At 35.7% G+C, this 17907-nt stretch overlaps 1 protein-coding gene and 1 long non-coding RNA gene across 2 annotated transcripts in view; both read right to left on the bottom strand.

Annotated features, from left to right (window-relative positions):
* LOC107738988 (supervillin-like) overlaps nt 1–10955 on the bottom strand; it is a 36509-nt gene extending 25554 nt beyond the window's left edge. Inside the window, 6 exon segments of the mRNA XM_016550934.1 lie at nt 1758–2043; nt 4412–4548; nt 4910–4974; nt 7211–7245; nt 8494–9279; nt 10909–10955. Of these exon segments, the coding sequence (XP_016406420.1) occupies nt 1758–2043; nt 4412–4548; nt 4910–4974; nt 7211–7245; nt 8494–9279; nt 10909–10955 (1356 nt within the window).
* A 3134-nt stretch (nt 10956–14089) lies between these two features.
* The window catches only part of LOC107738978 (uncharacterized), a 56534-nt gene continuing 52716 nt past the window's right edge, over nt 14090–17907 (bottom strand). Inside the window, exons 2-3 of the long non-coding RNA XR_001639951.1 lie at nt 14718–14778; nt 14090–14169 (exon numbers count right to left, since the gene is read on the bottom strand). This is a non-coding gene — a long non-coding RNA (uncharacterized LOC107738978). The remainder of the gene's footprint in view (nt 14170–14717; nt 14779–17907) is intronic.

Below are 17907 nucleotides of genomic sequence, written 5' to 3'. Positions count from 1 at the left end.
CACAGCCGACTCTCCCTAGACAACTGCTTGGTCACATTGCATGGGTTGTGACAATTTAAATATTCATATAATAGTAAGTATAGAAAAGAACAATAACGAATAGGGGTGGGCAGTATGTGGAAATGTTACTTAAAAGCAGTAGTGTCTTATTGCAGCTGAAAACAACAAAGCGCCTCTTCATCTTTTTAAGTAACATTTTGCATAACTATACAGTTTGGTTTGTTGGGTTGTATTGCTTTCTCACCACAAGCAACCACCCCAAAGATTTCAATCAGATCGAGACTCGTTTAGGTGACGTCAGAATGATTATTTTAGTAACAGCACGTTTACGGTGTTCATGTATGCCTAAACAAACTGAACTAAGGGAGAAAACACGGCAGGTTCCAAAAACGGGCTATATTAATAGTTTACTATAGCCCATAGTGATTAGAAATAGTTCTTTCTTGATTCGAGACACATTCCAGTCTGTATTTTCACAATTTTTCCATGCTTCGTCATTCTATAATCACAGAAAGCAAAACACACTATAGCAAATTTCTTTGCACCGTAACCCAACACTAATGATGTTTATACATAAAACACAATAAACAGACAAAACATCGTATCTGTTAACATTTTTCAGCTCAATTTCAAAAGCACATAAAGACTGCAAAGCTTGTACTTGACCTACCAGCAATCTGGAACTACATTCACATAAAGAAGCATTTACCTCCATGCCTTCTTTGGGGTTGTACGATCATCTAAGCAAGATGCTTAAAAGAAATGCCTGAATTCAGCCTACTGGCATATAGGGACATATATGCTGGAGCATTATGACAACTGCTTCTAAGACACGGGACAATGGGTTTACTGCAGGCATCGTAAAACCTTGGTTCCTATGAAATATTATATGGTTCTATAGAGGATCCTCACATGTTCCAGATCACTCAGAAGCTCTGAGAACTCCGATTCCTCGTAAAACATCTCAGAATCATCCTGCATCAGAGACAAACCCCTTTAAACGCTCAATCGTGTGTATCTGTGTGTGTAAGAGTAAGATTGATCACATCTGTGGGTGTAATACTTCAACATATGCCCAACAAACTTAAAGCAGGGTGCACAGTAAGAATGGCTGATATGAGCAAAAATATAATCACAATATTCTTAAACATTTTGGTTGATAAGATCCATAATCCTTTTGACAATTTCCAAAATAATAGTAGACCTATTAAAAATTTGAAAGTCCAACGACACAATATAAATGTGAGGTTATTATAGATTAACTGAACAACCCCTGGGTGTTGACTGTTCAATTAAAAAAAAACCCCATCACATTAGCTTTTCGAAAGTTTGCTTTCTAATTACGAATATAGTGCATTATAAATTTAGTGCATCTGTTTTCATTCACACTACACACATTAATACTATATACTACATACTTTTTAATGGCTGCTAAGTAAGTATTTAAAAAATCTTCTCAGACAGTATGCAATTTCAGGATAAGCCTGTGACTTCTTAAGCCCAGATTTCTGTCTGACTTGCTTTATAGCTTCATTGTTTTAGTCTTTTCTCTTCTCCTCCAGTATTTAACTGACATACACTATATGGCCAAAAGCATATGCACACCCAAAGATCACACCCATATGGATCTTAATTTAATGACCAGGCATGATTCATGGTTTAAATTACATGATGAGTAATGTACTAAACTGATTCTCAACTGTGGCATGTATAAGCGTGGTCTAATTGTTTAATGAAGAGAGAGAAATGATACATACCTGTTCAACCTCTCCTAGTGTGATTGGCTGAGTCTGGTAGCGGGTATTACTCCTACGTGACCGAGTGTCTCCCCTGGCCCGAGGGCCATGGCTGGACGGCTGTGCCAGGCGGTTGAAGAGTGCCATCTTCTCTGCCAGACTGAGCATAGAAAGATCTGGCTCCTCTTGACCATCCTCCCCTGGAGATGCTTGGCGAGCTTGATCCGTTTCCACTGCCTCCTGAGCCAGCCGAACCTCTCTGGCCTGCTCCCTCACCATGGAGTTATGCGGAGATGATGCCTGCAAGCTGTAGGACACATCAACACCAGACTGTTCAGGAACACTTAATGTGTTTCATATTAATTCCATTATATCACCTGTAAGGCTGGGCTGCATGACTGTATTTATAATATATAATTATGATAACAATAAAGAATTACAACATTTTGTGTAAATAACTACTTGCATAAATTTGGATTAAACACACGTGCATGCATAGAATATACAAGCAATCGTGATTCATGTTACAGCATGAATAAAGCGGTGTAAACATAACTACATAAAGAAACATTTTGGCAACATTTAGAATGTGTTGTTCATTCAGCAGGCCATTTATCCACACAAATGAATAAATGTCTGTGTTAAACATTTTCAAGGATAATTAATACATATCTTCATTAAGATTATATTAGCATGTGCAGATAAACATGTCATGTAATTTATATGCACAACAAGTTGCTGATGAAGAAAAAAAACAAAAGTGACATGACTCAAATCCATCCCAGCAATGTGTCACACTTCCACAAGTAATTCAGACCCATTTTTTATTAAGCGCTACCATTTCATGACCTTAGAAAACATTAATAACATCCCCTTTATGTATACAAAATCAGTAGCTAATATAATTGTCATATCCATATGCTTAACTTGTATTATAGCTCAACACAAGTCAGTGACGATCAGGATAATTTTATTTGTAGTCATGAAATTGTGGGTGTGAGTAAGTAATGTAAACTAATGATCTGTATTGGCCTGAAAATACCACAAGAGGGTGCTGGTTCTTAATTTGACTTTTCAAAGTTGTAAATAAAACAAAGATTATTGGAGTATGCTTTACAGGAAAATGTTTTTTTTTCTACTTCAAAAATTTCATTTTTAATTCAATTTGTTACTTCCTGTTTCTTTGCAATTGTTTGGCATTTCTGAGTGAAAACTTTCTACACTAAATAAATGAATATTAAAAAAAAATTAAGCTGCACAACTGTTTTCAACTGATGATAAAGGTTTCTTGAAAACCAAATGTGCATATTAAATTTATTTCTGAAGGATCATGTGACACTGAAGACTGGATTTTAAAATATATATTAAAATAGGAAACAATTATTTTAAATAGTAATGTTATTTCACAATACAACTGTTGAGCGCTTTTCTCATGATACACAAATCTAAAGAAACGGAGACATTTTTGTAAAGACATCTGTGAACGTGCAAGCTCTCAGTGACAAACATTAGTATTGATAAAGGTGACCATGCCTGTATTACGCGCACACGCTCATGGGAGTGTTTGTATGCGTGTCCTGGGTACCTGTATTTGGTCACAGAGCTGCTGACTAGAGTGGGACTAGGAACACGTGTTACAGAGGTTTGTACAGTCACGGACTGTGACAAATGGCCAGGGACACTTTAAACCACACAAAGAAACAGAGACTGAAGAAAACAGACCATAGCTACATACACCACATGAAAGAAAAGTAAGGGATAGGACTTAAAGGTCCCCTGAAATGCTTAGAAACATGCAGCGTTACTCTATGTGTTGACGTCGCTTCTAGAGAGCATTTGATTGGACAGAAAGTTTGATGAGAAGCTGAAGTACAATGTGACGTCAAAAAAAACGTTGAGCCGTTTTGGAAGTGACGAACTGCAAGCTTTGAATGCTTATATCTTCTAAATGCGAATCTTGTCACTGTTTTGGAGCACACTGCCTTATAGATAACCTTAAGACTAACATATTGATACTAACACCCAAAAAACTTTAAAAATAGGAAAAATAGCATTGAGTAGAATGTACAACTTGTTCTGAAGCCATATTCATTTGTTGACTGATACATGTTGTATGATGCTTACACTACAGTTTGGGATCTTTTTTTTTCTTTTGAAAGAACTTTTATTACTTTTTATTACTTTTATTCAGCAAGGACACATTAAATTGACCAAATGTGACCGTAAAGACTTTAATATCGTTACAACCGATTTCTACTTTTAAAAAAATGCTGTTCTTTAAGGCCTAACTGTTTTCAACATAATAATGTTTCTTGAGCACGAAATCAGCATATTTTAAGGATTTCTAAAGGATCACGTGGCTCTGTGACTGGAGTAATGACTGGAATAAATAACATTTTACAATATATTAAAATAGAAACCAGTTAATTCAAATTGTAATAAGATTTCACAACATTGTTGTTTTTACTGTATTTTTGATCAAATAAAGTGAATATAAGAGACTTCTTTCAAAAATATAAAAAATGTTACAGACCCACCAGTGAACAGTAGTTTATCTTGCCGAATCTTTTAAATATTCATGTTGATGTAAATGTTGAAACTAACAAATGTAAACATTTGGGGGTTTTTTGTGCCCTCAACCTGAATTACTCAACGTCACATACTATAGAACTTACGTAGCAGCAATGACCACTTCCTCTGAGGTGACCGGCTGAGTGCGGGAGCGATCCTGACCTCTCCTCAGCCTCCGTTCAACAGCAGGGTTACGGCTCCATGCCTTCAAAACGGAACCATCTGAAGTCTTCTCGAGCTCCTAAGAAACAGAAAAACTTTGTATGAAAGCTTTACACAATAACTTCAAAAAATCTAAACATTAACATACTGCATTTGACTTTACTAGCTTGTTCAAGATAACAGATGTTTCCTTTTGCTCAGGTTTCTATTAGACTCACTAAATCGTGTTGTTGGTCACACTTTCTTATGCGCGCTTCATGTAAGGGGTAATTTGTGTGGTCTGCATAAATGACCATTGGGTTGTAGCCAACAAAGAGTGTTTCAAATAAGCCACTTAAAAAGAATTTGGTTAGGATGCTCTCTTTATAGACAGCAGAAAGAGAAGCAGCTCACTTTCAGGGTTTGGAACAGAAGTAAAGACACACTCAAGCACCACATACCCTGAAGAGAGAGCGCTTGGCAGCTACACTCAGCTTTGCTCTCTCATCCAGCTTCTCTTCATCTACTGGAAAAACACAGAAAGAAGAGAAGGGAAAAAAATTAGTCACAAGCTTTTTCATGAGAACTATTTCAAATCCCAAGGCTTTCAGAGAACAAACACAATGCTAAACACATGGTAGAAAGATTACACAAGCAAATTTCTGCTTCTCTACTCTGATTTCACACAGGTTAACCTTAAAGACACAGCAGTGGAAAATAAATTCTGTACATCTACGAAATGCAACATATTATATTAAAATCTGCTCTAATATAAAGTGTAGTATGATCTAAGCAACCTTTAAAGGGACAGTTCACCCGTAAAGGAAAACCTGTGACCATTTACTCACCCACGTTGCTTCAAACCCAGAGGATTTTTGTTAATTTTCAAAATACAAATTAAGTTATTTTAAATGAAACTTGAGAGATTTCTATCCCTCCATTGAAAGATCAGGTAACCAGAACTTAAAAGATTAATGTGTCATTAAGTTTCATTAAAAATATCTTAATGTGTGTTTAGAAGATTAACCAAAGTTTTATGGGTTTAACATGACAAAAGGGTGAGCAAATGATAGAATTAAAATTTTTGGGTGAACTATCTCTTTAAAGAGGTCTTATAATATTATTGTTTAATTTTTAGTCAGGGGTCCACTTACGATTTTGAGTAATTTTCCCCAATTTGTGTAAATGGTCTGTGAGTTTGTCTTACACTATGCGTTCACACCAGTAGTACAATTAACCGTTTATATAAAAGTATTAAATATATTGTATTTTTTTAATAATGTTTTTAATAATTTTTTTAAAAATTCTTCCTCAAGGCAGAACTTTAAGGTAATACACAACTGTTGAAAATTTTAGGGTCAGCATTAATTCAGCACAGTTTTATTCAGCAAGGACACTTTCATTTTTAACTAATTAAAAATAATAGTACATTTAAAAATGTTACAAAATACTTTTTCTTTCCAAATAAATGCTGCTCTTTGAAAAAGTCCTAAAAACGTATTATGGTTTTCTACAATAACATTAAGCGGCAAAATTGTTTTCATCTTTGATAAGAAATTATTTTTCTTGAGCACCAAATCAGCATATTAGAGTGATTTCTGAATGATCATGTGACACTGAAGACTGGAATAATGACTGCTTTTAATTTTTAGTCAGGGGTCCACTTACGATTTTGAGTAATTTTCCCCAATTTGTGTAAATGGTCTGTGAGTTTGTCTTACACTATGCGTTCACACCAGTAGTACAATTAACCGTTTATATAAAAGTATTAAATATATTGTATTTTTTTAATAATGTTTTTAATAATTTTTTTAAAAATTCTTCCTCAAGGCAGAACTTTAAGGTAATACACAACTGTTGAAAATTTTAGGGTCAGCATTAATTCAGCACAGTTTTATTCAGCAAGGACACTTTCATTTTTAACTAATTAAAAATAATAGTACATTTAAAAATGTTACAAAATACTTTTTCTTTCCAAATAAATGCTGCTCTTTGAAAAAGTCCTAAAAACGTATTATGGTTTTCTACAATAACATTAAGCGGCAAAATTGTTTTCATCTTTGATAAGAAATTATTTTTCTTGAGCACCAAATCAGCATATTAGAGTGATTTCTGAATGATCATGTGACACTGAAGACTGGAATAATGACTGCTGAAAATTCAGCTTTGCCATCACAGGAATAAATTACATTTTACAATCCAAAAATTAAAATAATAATTCTAAAAAATTTATTGTAATAATATTTAACAATAATAATGTTTTACTGTATTTTTGATCAAATAAATGCAGCCTTGTTAAATATATAAAACTCTTATGCAATATATAAAAATCTTACCGACTCCAAACGTTTGAACAGTAGTGTATGTTTGTTTCAGTCAACACTAAAACATTGCAATGCAAATTGACATTGCTTACACATACTCTAGGACTAGAAAAGCAAAGCAGTACTAGCTTTACTAGAGCTCCAGAGATGCCAAAAAGTAGGTCTGTTGCTCTCTGGAGTAATCATGGATACTCAGCCAAACTGCAGAGTCAACTACTTCTGCCTAGAGTTATCTCCAAAGTCACAGTGGCATGTCTCCATAAGCTTTTCCAAATGAAAATAAGCTTTGCCCCATCACAAAGTTGCAAGCAAGACAGCAACTAAAAGCTGTTAGAGTGACTTTCTATTTTTAAATAAAACAATAGAAAGGCATGTTATATTAAACCTTAAGTGATTATACAGATTGTGTAGTGTATGCAAAAAGAATCTCAGACTTACCCTCAGGGCTCGGTGGTTCAGGGCTTAGACGAGACCTAAAGAGAACAAAAGTTGAAGTCTTTTAAAACAGTTACAATTAAGCATTAAATCGTTTAGGATTGGAAAATGATTAGGTCAACCAGCTGACTTGGAAAAAAATTGCAATAGTGTAAGCAGACAAGCACAGCAGGATATTTAGGAAAATGCACAAAGCGACTAGTGGGAAAGTGCTGAAAACACAATCAGAACTGCTTAATCCACAGCGTTAGACAGAATTATAGATTTCGTCACAGAAATAGAAGAGGGGGGGAAAAAATGACAACAAAGAGCCTTTCATAAAAACCACTGACCAAACCTCCGGATTAGAATCTACTACACATGAAAACATTTTACGGTGTGTTAAAGGAGTAAAATATAGCATTATTTAGAGAGCCAAAGGCTAACTTTAATAAGCAATCAGTGCATAAATACAGTGCAGTTAAAAAAAGGCAAATAAAAAAAATAAATTTCGAACCAGTCTGGTTTTAGTTTTCTGGGTTATCACCGAGTGTACATCAAGTGTTATTTTAAATTTACACTCCAGGATAACTCTACAATGCCGTGCATAAAACTACTCAAAAGTCCTACCGGTCCGACTGTTCGCGCTCAGTTGATGTGATAGGCTGCGTTCTAAACCTCTCAGATGTAATTCTACTCTCAGTGGGACAGATATACCGCAAAGGGCGACGAGATGAGCGATCTTTGACTCTCTCACTTCTCCAGGGTGCATGTGTATCTGGAGGCACATCTTCTGCCCTATTACGTCACAAAGCATGACTGAACAAGGCAGCATTGAAGAATGGCAGGTGCACAGGCATGAGAGAAAGAGCAAAATGCTAATGCTGGATGAATATTTCATCTGAGCATCCTCACAGTGGGTTAAACCAACTAATGAAAACCCTACAAACATAAAAAAAGGTTAAGAATTATTCTGTCAGCACAGCTATCATAAATACATCCATAATTGTATCTAGAAACACAAAGCTGCCAAGCCAAGGTAAGACAAAAGACAAGCAGAAATGGTTAATTATTACTGACAAAGTGTGCACTAAACAAGCTGAGCAGCATGATGGCTTAAGGAATGGAGCATTAAAATCTGCTAATCAGCTTTGAATGAGCGATTCCTCTGTAAGATCACAGGGTCTTTTCTTACAATTGATTCTCCAAGCAGTTACATTAGATGAGATTTTGATTAACTGCATGTTAATCGTCAATGTTAGATATGTTAGTAAGTCGACACATATTGGTAATGTACCACCACCTACAGTTTGGCTTTCCGGGGACTCGCAACACTTTCCAGGTAGGTGTGGCGGAGTTGGGCAACTGAAACCCTGGCATCATGGGATGGGTGATCGCCATTGGGTACTTTCTCCTGAAGGGCAGCCTCTCTGATTGGGTTCTGGATGGCGTTCTGTTGGACATTTCCAGTATCCAGAGGTTTAGATGAATTTGGCATATATCTCCCACTGGAGGTCTGGACTGGAGCATAGCAGCTAGTGTCAGCCCTTTTATGGGCCTCTCGAGCTCTTGCTTGCATAGACTCTGTGGCCTGAAGTCGGGACACATGCTCTGTGTAAACTTCCTGCCTTGACTGACTTCCACGCCGCCCTCTGGGGTCATTTGCAACATCCTCCCTCCTGTGCCGACTGATGCCTGGGTTTACCTCTACATTGTCAGTTTTTCCTCTGCATGGGTCTACAGTGCTCTGTTCTTTCTGCTGAATTTCAGAAGGTAAAACTGCCTTCCTGCTTGGCAGGAGCCCCTGCATCCTCACATCCTGTTTTCCCTCCAGTTCAAGCACTTCTTGAATCTCTTGTTTATGCCTGGAACCGGATTCGCTGCCCATAGAGAAGTAGCTCTGGCACCCCAGGTCATGGCGTTCCTCTTGTCCAGGGTAAGTCAGCCGCTGTTTGGCTGGAGCATCAGGGAGGTTCCGATTGTGAGGGTGATATCGAGGGTATGATTGGGGAAACTGGTTGTATGCAGGTCCCTCTGCTGTTTGACCCCTGTGAAATGGCTCGTCACGGGCCAGTCTCTCCCTAACTCGGATTCTTCAGAAGAAGAAAAAAAGGTTGGTTACTGAGAATTAAATTAGATATTAACCGACTCTGCAAAAGAATTAAAAAAACAAACAGAACTGTTTCATGGTCCTGGAAGTGAGTGTAAGCAAGAAATTCTGATCCAACCAAAACAACCCAAGCCACAGAACCAGTCGAAGCATCTCAGTATGGTTTGTGCTTATTAGAATGAGGTTAAAAAGCAACTTTGACAGTGTTTGGAATAAAATAAAAACACTGAGAAACTAACAGTGTGTATCAAAGTTGATGTTTTCAGTAGTTGGAATAATGAGAACCATGTGAAAAATTGTTGCGCTTACAGTAACAAAATCAAGCAGCAAATCACAACAACTGTGATATTTGAAACAATTGAAACATAAGCAAACAATCTCAAAGCAGGGGTGCAAGACACTCCGTTCCAAAAAAGTATAGGCAGCTATATTTTCACGTATGAGCCATTTATACTGTGATGAAAAATACTAAATGTAAAAATTAAGACATGTTGTTAAATACATGTTGTCGAAATTAAATAATTAGCTTTTATTTAATGTTATATTATTTATATTCATATTATTCCAAATTAAATCATTAAACAATTATCTGGAAAATATCTGCAGTGTAAAATGTATAAATCTGAAGTCTGCTTCAGATGACAAATGACTGAAAATCCAAGAGATTCAGCTTTGAGAATTCCAAATAAGCTTATTTTTGAACTGTAGAAAAAGCCTCAAACCATTTTAATACATAAATGCGGTTTCTTCCTTATATATTATCATATAAATTTGTAGCTATGGGCATCTAAACATCCAGCTAATTTCACACTACACAGCATTTCATTACATGCTGGGTGAGAGAGGTTTGCTGATAAAGCTAGCTTAGTTTGTGATGACTGAATCTTTAGGTTTAGGTCAGCAGAATCAAAGCTCTCAGGAGGGGGAGGCAAAAGACTCTCTCATCCAAAACCTTTTGCAGTCAGTGCATTACCAGTGAAGGGACTTAAATCACAAAGAAAACTTCCTATAATGCTTTTAAAAGATGTCTGTTTCTTACAGTGCTACACTCTGTCTATCTCTTCTTTTCCACCTGTTCACCGATGATCCTCTACACATTACCCTTTTATGAATTCTATCCCACACTGCTTTAGTCTAGCTGATAAAAGCTGTTTCTCCTGACCCGAGCTTTACGGCTGCCGTCTATACACTCACACTTGAGTTTCACATATGGTAACATGCACTCCGTTGAGCTCCTCTGGACCCCTGTTTAACTGAAACCATGCTCTGCACTCTTAACTGAGTCATGTGAACTGTTTTTAACCACCTCTAAGTGGACTGTATTTGTAAGGCTATAGAAAAACATCTGTAACAAAATGCAGCCAAAACTATGTTTGAGATGTGGTTCATGAAAAGAAAAAAAAGTGGTTGAAAATTTTTTAACTGTGCAGTAAATGCAAATATAAACAAAGGTTTATTGATTTAAAGTCTACATTTACAATAAGACCAAGATCACATATTTATGGCAGTTGAACATAAACTCAAAAATCATCTACATCTCAGACTTGATCACTATAACAAAAGAAAACTGTATTTTTGTACATTTTTTAGAAGGTTATGATTGTGCAAATACTCTGCAAATACTTCCGAGGAGGAGATGGAGAGCCCATCCTTCTCCATTTCTCTCTCTACACATCTCTTCTATCTACATTGGGTTTGTCAAATTCAGCAGATATTAAGTGACAAGGAATTGCAAAGGAGAAATAAGTCCACATCATAAAATAAAACATTACACTAGTATAGTCTGTGGAGGAACTTAAAATCTAAAGGTCAATGCTAATGGATAATGTGTCATACTGAACAGAGCCCACCTATCTTTAGGGAGCTGTTGAAACACTCCTAACAGTATGCTAGCCAAATCCTGCAAATTGACGGCTTTCTTTTAGGGAAAATTCCTGTGAAAGACAGATTGAGGGGAATACCAGCCAACATTCTTTCCAAGAAAGGAAAGCGTAAGTGAAGGAAATTAAGATACTAATACTACTTGGTGACTGTAGGATAGAGAGACAAAAAAACAAACATCTATCATGTGATAATATCGTATCGTGAGGCCTCTGGTGATTCCCACCCCTAGCTGATATGCACTACATAATATACAGATGTTTCATGCTAATTATTTCTCATTGCACATTACTTCTCATTCATGTTATAAGTGAGTGAAAGTATAATTCAAAGTATGATTCCAAGTATAAAAATATTAAGCACGTGTGTCTGCTGCACGGGTATATCTCGGAGTGTCCTCCTCTAGCAGTCGATTGGTAACTAGACCGCCACAGCCTGGGAGATTTTGGAGAGCATCACTATCGATTCCCTCCAGACGCCTTGCAATTCGCTCTTTCCTATAAACAGGAGTGGTACAGGGAATTATTAAATGGCATAATTCTTAATCTGGGGAAAAAAAAACATTTGTTAATGAAACATACCTTTGTTTATTAGTTACTTTACCATATATTTGATATTTTTTGTTATGTTTATACAGTACCGTTCAGAAGTTTGGGGTCTGTAAGATATTTTAATGTTTTTGAAGGAAGCTTATAGTACTCAAAAAGGCTGTGAGTATTTGAAAAAAAAAAAAAAATAGGAGCAAAAATAGTAATGACCCCAAACATTTAAATGACAGATGTTTATTATACATTATTCACTTATTTTGGTGTTTTTGGATATTTATGCTACTTTAACTCTGGTGAAGAGCATAACACGTGTGCGGTGAAAGAGAAATTAAAGTCTTTTTTGGCAATAACATCATGCTGACAATTTTGTGATTCGAAAGGAGAACACCTACTGTTATCAGCAAATTTATAAAACACACACACACACACACACACACAAACAAGGGGAAACAATTGTGGACTTCATCCATCAGGAATTAATTATTGGTGAAAAGTGGGAGTTATGCGCTAGAATGGGGCCAAACCAAATGTGAGTGTCTTAAAACAAATGTCTAAACAGTTATTTGGCTATTGAGTAAATATCAAATAGCCTGTGTGACGTCAGCGGACAAGGACGATCGTTTAAGAGGAACAATGTTATTACATTTTGATTAAAGATTACACAGACGAGGTAAAAGACAAGTTTATCTTTTGAATTAAAAGCACGATAAATCGTTCACAATAAGATCAGGAACATGCATTGAGAAATCATTTTTGATTTTTTTTAAGCAATAAAAATATGCTTCAATTCAATAAAAAAAACAGCATTTATTTAAAAAAAGGCAGAATATGACTTAGCTCCACAAAATCATGTTCACCCATTTTCTGGACTGGGTTACAGTGCAAACACTTTTACAAAGTATCTTGGCACTCTTTCACACATCTGTCACATTTTCAGGGCCAGTAAGCAAGACAACTTGTCCAACAACAGGTGGCCCCCAGCAAACCAAATATAGGTCATCAGCGTCCCATCCCCCCAACCAAATAACCTCCATGTGTCCAGGAACCAGACAATGCTAATTGTTAAATTGTTTACTCATTTACTTATGAAATGATAACATTTCATTTGTTGTGTGATTTCTGCTGCCAGCTCATTTCCAAGAATATGCCATATCGTGGCCTCTGTATCGTGATACGTATCGTATCGTGACTTTGCTGGTGATACACAGCCCTAGTGTTCAGGTTATGTCATGTCTAAGTTTTTAGCCATGACTAACCCCTGTCATACGTTTTTCAGAAAGGAGAACACCTACTGTTATCAGCAAATTTATAAAACACACACACACACAAACAAGGGGAAACAATTGTGGACTTCATCCATCAGGAATTAATTATTGGTGAAAAGTGGGAGTTATGCGCTAGAATGGGGCCAAACCAAATGTGAGTGTCTTAAAACAAATGTCTAAACAGTTATTTGGCTATTGAGTAAATATCAAATAGCCTGTGTGACGTCAGCGGACAAGGACGATCGTTTAAGAGGAACAATGTTATTACATTTTGATTAAAGATTACACAGACGAGGTAAAAGACAAGTTTATCTTTTGAATTAAAAGCACGATAAATCGTTCACAATAAGATCAGGAACATGCATTGAGAAATCATTTTTGATTTTTTTAAGCAATAAAAATATGCTTCAATTCAATTAAAAAAAACAGCATTTATTTAAAAAAAGGCAGAATATGACTTAGCTCCACAAAATCATGTTCACCCATTTTCTGGACTGGGTTACAGTGCAAACACTTTTACAAAGTATCTTGGCACTCTTTCACACATCTGTCACATTTTCAGGGCCAGTAAGCAAGACAACTTGTCCAACAACAGGTGGCCCCCAGCAAACCAAATATAGGTCATCAGCATCCCATCCCCCCAACCAAATAACCTCCATGTGTCCAGGAACCAGACAATGCTAATTGAAAGAATATACAGTCTTGAAGCAACCTGTGAAAACTTTGATCAATGCACTATGGCTAGCATTATATACTTTGTTACTTGCCATTTTAGCAGACTGTCATCTAATGTGAATACAGAATGTCGCATGTGACAATATCAGGGACAGACACCCTAAAATTGAGTGCGCTTAAGAACCAGTGATCATTTCGTGTTCAAATTCTCCTTGGGATTGAACCTGCTACTGCTGTATTAAGATACTTAACCATTAAGCTAACACACCTCAATTAGAAAAGTGCAGAAGTCAACTGAATTTTGCTAAGTTTGTGACAGAACTCATGGTTCCTGGTTTAGTGAGTCAAATACTTACTAGTATATAATAGCCGAGATAAAGAACCACACAGCTGAAGTGTTGATGTATATTGTACTTACCCTTGGGTGTATTTCCCAGCAGACTGACATCTAATTCTTTGTTGGTTCCCTCGTCTTTCTCTTCAAACAAGAACTCTTTCTGGAAGCTGGACAGAAAGAGAAACCAGCTTTAAATTTCAATATATTTTGCATATGTTTATAACAGAAACAAGAGGCCTCCGAACTGCCTGCTTTTGTTGAAGCAGCACCTGAAAAGGGATCAGAATCTTGGCAGAAATCCCACAGTTCCATCCAAAAAAAATGTGAAATGCAATATCTTCACATCATAATGTTATTTTCCACAACTGGAAAATTATTTTTTTATTTTTTTTATTTTTTTAAGTAAGAGTAACAAGGTTAAGAAATATTTACCTAACAGCAAATAATGTAACAACACCATACAGGACTAAAATAATTAGTTGGGAGAATAAATATAACTCTTTTTATTAAAAACAAACATCCCACATCACAAAACATGAATGCATCTGGAGGTACACAATGTAGTCCTATTAAATTTGTTCAAGCCTTATACAAGACATTTAAAAAGACTGAATTTCTGTTGGTGTGGATCTTTTACATCGAGCTTATAAAAGCACTCAAAACCCAAGTTACATAAAAATTCTACAAAAATATTACATAAAAATAAGGATCTTACCTAACAGCTCTCCGTTGTAGTTTGGAATTGCCAACTTTAGGAGTTGTTTCTCCTGTGAAGCCTGTGTACACAAAAGAGAGCATAGCCTTCAGACTACAAGTACTCCTGCTGGTGACAGGAATGATCAGCAAAAGATGTTTCAAAGGCCCCATATGAAGGCAAGGAACGAAAACAATAGCATCAATTTCATGGATGTCAACATGGTGCTGTGACCATAGTTGAACAGACTTATTTTTGTATGTAAACTGCCTGTATGCTTTTTCAACGGTTTTGTTAGTCAAAGTGCCCACCATGTAATGCTCAAAGTCATCTGTTTCTAATCTGCATCCATAACATTACAAAACATACACTCACAGACCACCTGAGTGGAAATAAACCATTATCATTAATAGTAAGGATATGAAAAGAATACAGCAATGCAGTGATAATGAATTCTGCCCAAAAAATATTATTATTATTATTATTAATAATAATAATAATAATATAATAATAATACTTCATTTTATATTGTTAGGGCAAATAAATGGATAATAAAAATCTAGAAAATTCTTATTAATTATTACTTGTACTGTTAATTCTAATTATTAATACTATTATAAATAATAATAATACTAAATAAATAAAATCAAAAGTTTTGTTTGTGTAAAAAAAAAAAAATACATTCATCAATACTGGGTGATAATCAGTGATGCCAATATGTAATAATCTCTTTAAAAAAGAAAAAAAAAGAAAAAATAAATTTACTCAGAACTAATTTAAGTTTTTTGTTAACATTCACATGATTAATGTAATGAAATTACTTATACTGGTGTTGTTATCCAGGTGTGGCATCAATTCTATGAATAAGCACATGGACATCTGACAGACTCACAGAGGGATTGGAAGAGCAGAACATGTTTCTCTATTTTACCCACAGATCAATAGACTGACCACACATTCACCCACACAGACCAAACACCCTTTTTGACATTCAGAAATTCAATATTTAAATATGTTAATCTACAATAAGAACTGTGCTGGTTAGATGAAATTACCTCCTCTCTCAATAAAAACCATCTGAGAAGAGAAAGTGAATGAGAGAGCCAACTGATGGACTCCGTTTTGGTACGGAGTTTTCACAGCTGGGATGAGTATCTGCTAAAAACATTCCTCACTGCCTAAAAATCTCCTCTCACTTCAGAGTCACAGGGCCAATGGACAAGGCAACATCAACTGGAGGGGGATGGAAAGAGAACTTAGAAACTAGGTGGAGGCAAAATAAAGTAGATTAGTGCTGCTATGCCTGATACAAGTAGTTTTTTAGCTTCAAAGAACAGTGAATTCACAGTAAATGACAGAAGCCCCTCTGTTCTGGTATTGTGCACTGAGGACATCTTCCTGTACCATATGTTACCAATGTGTTATTGTTGCATCTGGGATAATTCAACTACAAAGCCATTGCAGTTTAAGCAAACCAAGTGATTAATGATACCAGCGTAAAAAACAAAGCGTTGACAGATTTTCCAATTTCCTCAGTAAATTAACACTACAGGGTAAATTAAAAGTTAAAGACAACGTTTCCCAGAAGCAGAAACAACAACACAAAACCATCATGCAAACTATCAGTTCGTAATGCAGATAAACTGGACTGATCACAACAATTATCCTAAGCACTCATTATGTGCATTGCATGGTCTGGTCTTGTTCAGAGCACCCACTGCTAACAGACATGCATGGAAATCCACAAAATCTTGGCTCTGTGCCCTCTTAAGTACAGATGCTAATCAGACACAGTCAAGTGCGACATTTGCAGCACTTTAAATGGCATGCGTGTTATTCCAAAGGCCTGTGACACACCAACATACCTCTCCGATCTATAACAAGCATCATATAGAAGCTGATGGCACTGCTCTGAACCTTGTTAAGGTTAATTTTATGTTCCAGCATATCACACACCTGTTTTCCAGCACAGTCAGTACCAAATAATTTGGTGACTGATAAACTTGCATGACTGCAGGGTTCAGTCACTGATATCTGGCATTAGTCGGAGTAAAAGCACATGGAAGGAGATACAGCTGAAGCAAGTCACAGCCTGTTTGGTCATATGACAAGATCATAAACTCAATGCTCTCTGGCTTCTAAACAAGGTCACTGTTTAAGCACATTTAGAAATTAACCACAATGTAAGTAAAATAACAGAAAATGTATTTAATAATTATTATATTATTAACTATGAAGAAAGATTCAAATGAATCACATTTCAACAAATATACACTAACATTCAAAAGTTTGGGTCGATAACATTTCTTAATGTTCTTGAAAGAAGTCTCTTGTGCTCACCAAGACTGCATTGATTTGCTCAAAACTACAGTAAAAACTGTAATATTGTAAAATATTATAACAATTTAAAATAATTTCTATATTTGAATATATTTTAAAATGCAATTTATTCCTGTGATGGCAAAGCTGAATTATCAGCATCTATTACTTCAGTCTTCAGTGGAACATGATCATTCAGAAATCATTCTAATATGCTGGACTTGGTGCTCAAGAAATTTTTCTGTTTCAGTGTTCAAATCCAAAAACAGTTGTGCTGCTTAATATTTGTGGAAGTCGAGACAACTTTCTTTTTTTTCTTTCGTTGATTCTTTGATGAACAAAGTATAAAGAACAGTAAAGAGCACAGTAACAGTATAAATAATGTTTATAGAATATTTTTATTTCAAATAAATGCTGTCACTTTTGGTTAATTTAATTAACCCTTGCTCAATAAAAGTATTAATACACACACACACACAAAACTTACTGACCCCAAATGTTTTGAACAGTAATGTATGATCTAATAAATATTTCTAATAAATTGGAACATTTAACTTTCAAGTACAATTAAGAAAGAAAAGTAACTGACAACTAATCAATTAAAAAAAGTGATAAAACTATATGATAGTCAGCAAGTGGAAAACACAGGGCCAAAATGTGACAGTCAGGAGTTATAGTAGCACTTGTCTTAAAGGGGTCATATGATGCAATTTCATTTTTTCCTTTCTCTTTGGAGTGTTACAAGCTCTTGGTGCATAAAGAAGATCTGTAAAGTTGCAAAGACTAAAGTCTCAAATCCAAAGAGATATTCTTTATAAAAGTTAAGAGTCAGCCACACCTACCTAAAACGGCTCGTTCTAACACGCCCCCACATACCTACGTCACTATCTGG

This window comes from Sinocyclocheilus rhinocerous, unplaced genomic scaffold (assembly GCF_001515625.1).
Source record: "Sinocyclocheilus rhinocerous isolate Xijiao unplaced genomic scaffold, SAMN03320098_v1.1 scaffold735, whole genome shotgun sequence".
Taxonomy (NCBI): Eukaryota; Metazoa; Chordata; class Actinopteri; order Cypriniformes; family Cyprinidae; genus Sinocyclocheilus; species Sinocyclocheilus rhinocerous.
This window is presented reverse-complemented; position numbering and strand designations above follow the sequence as displayed.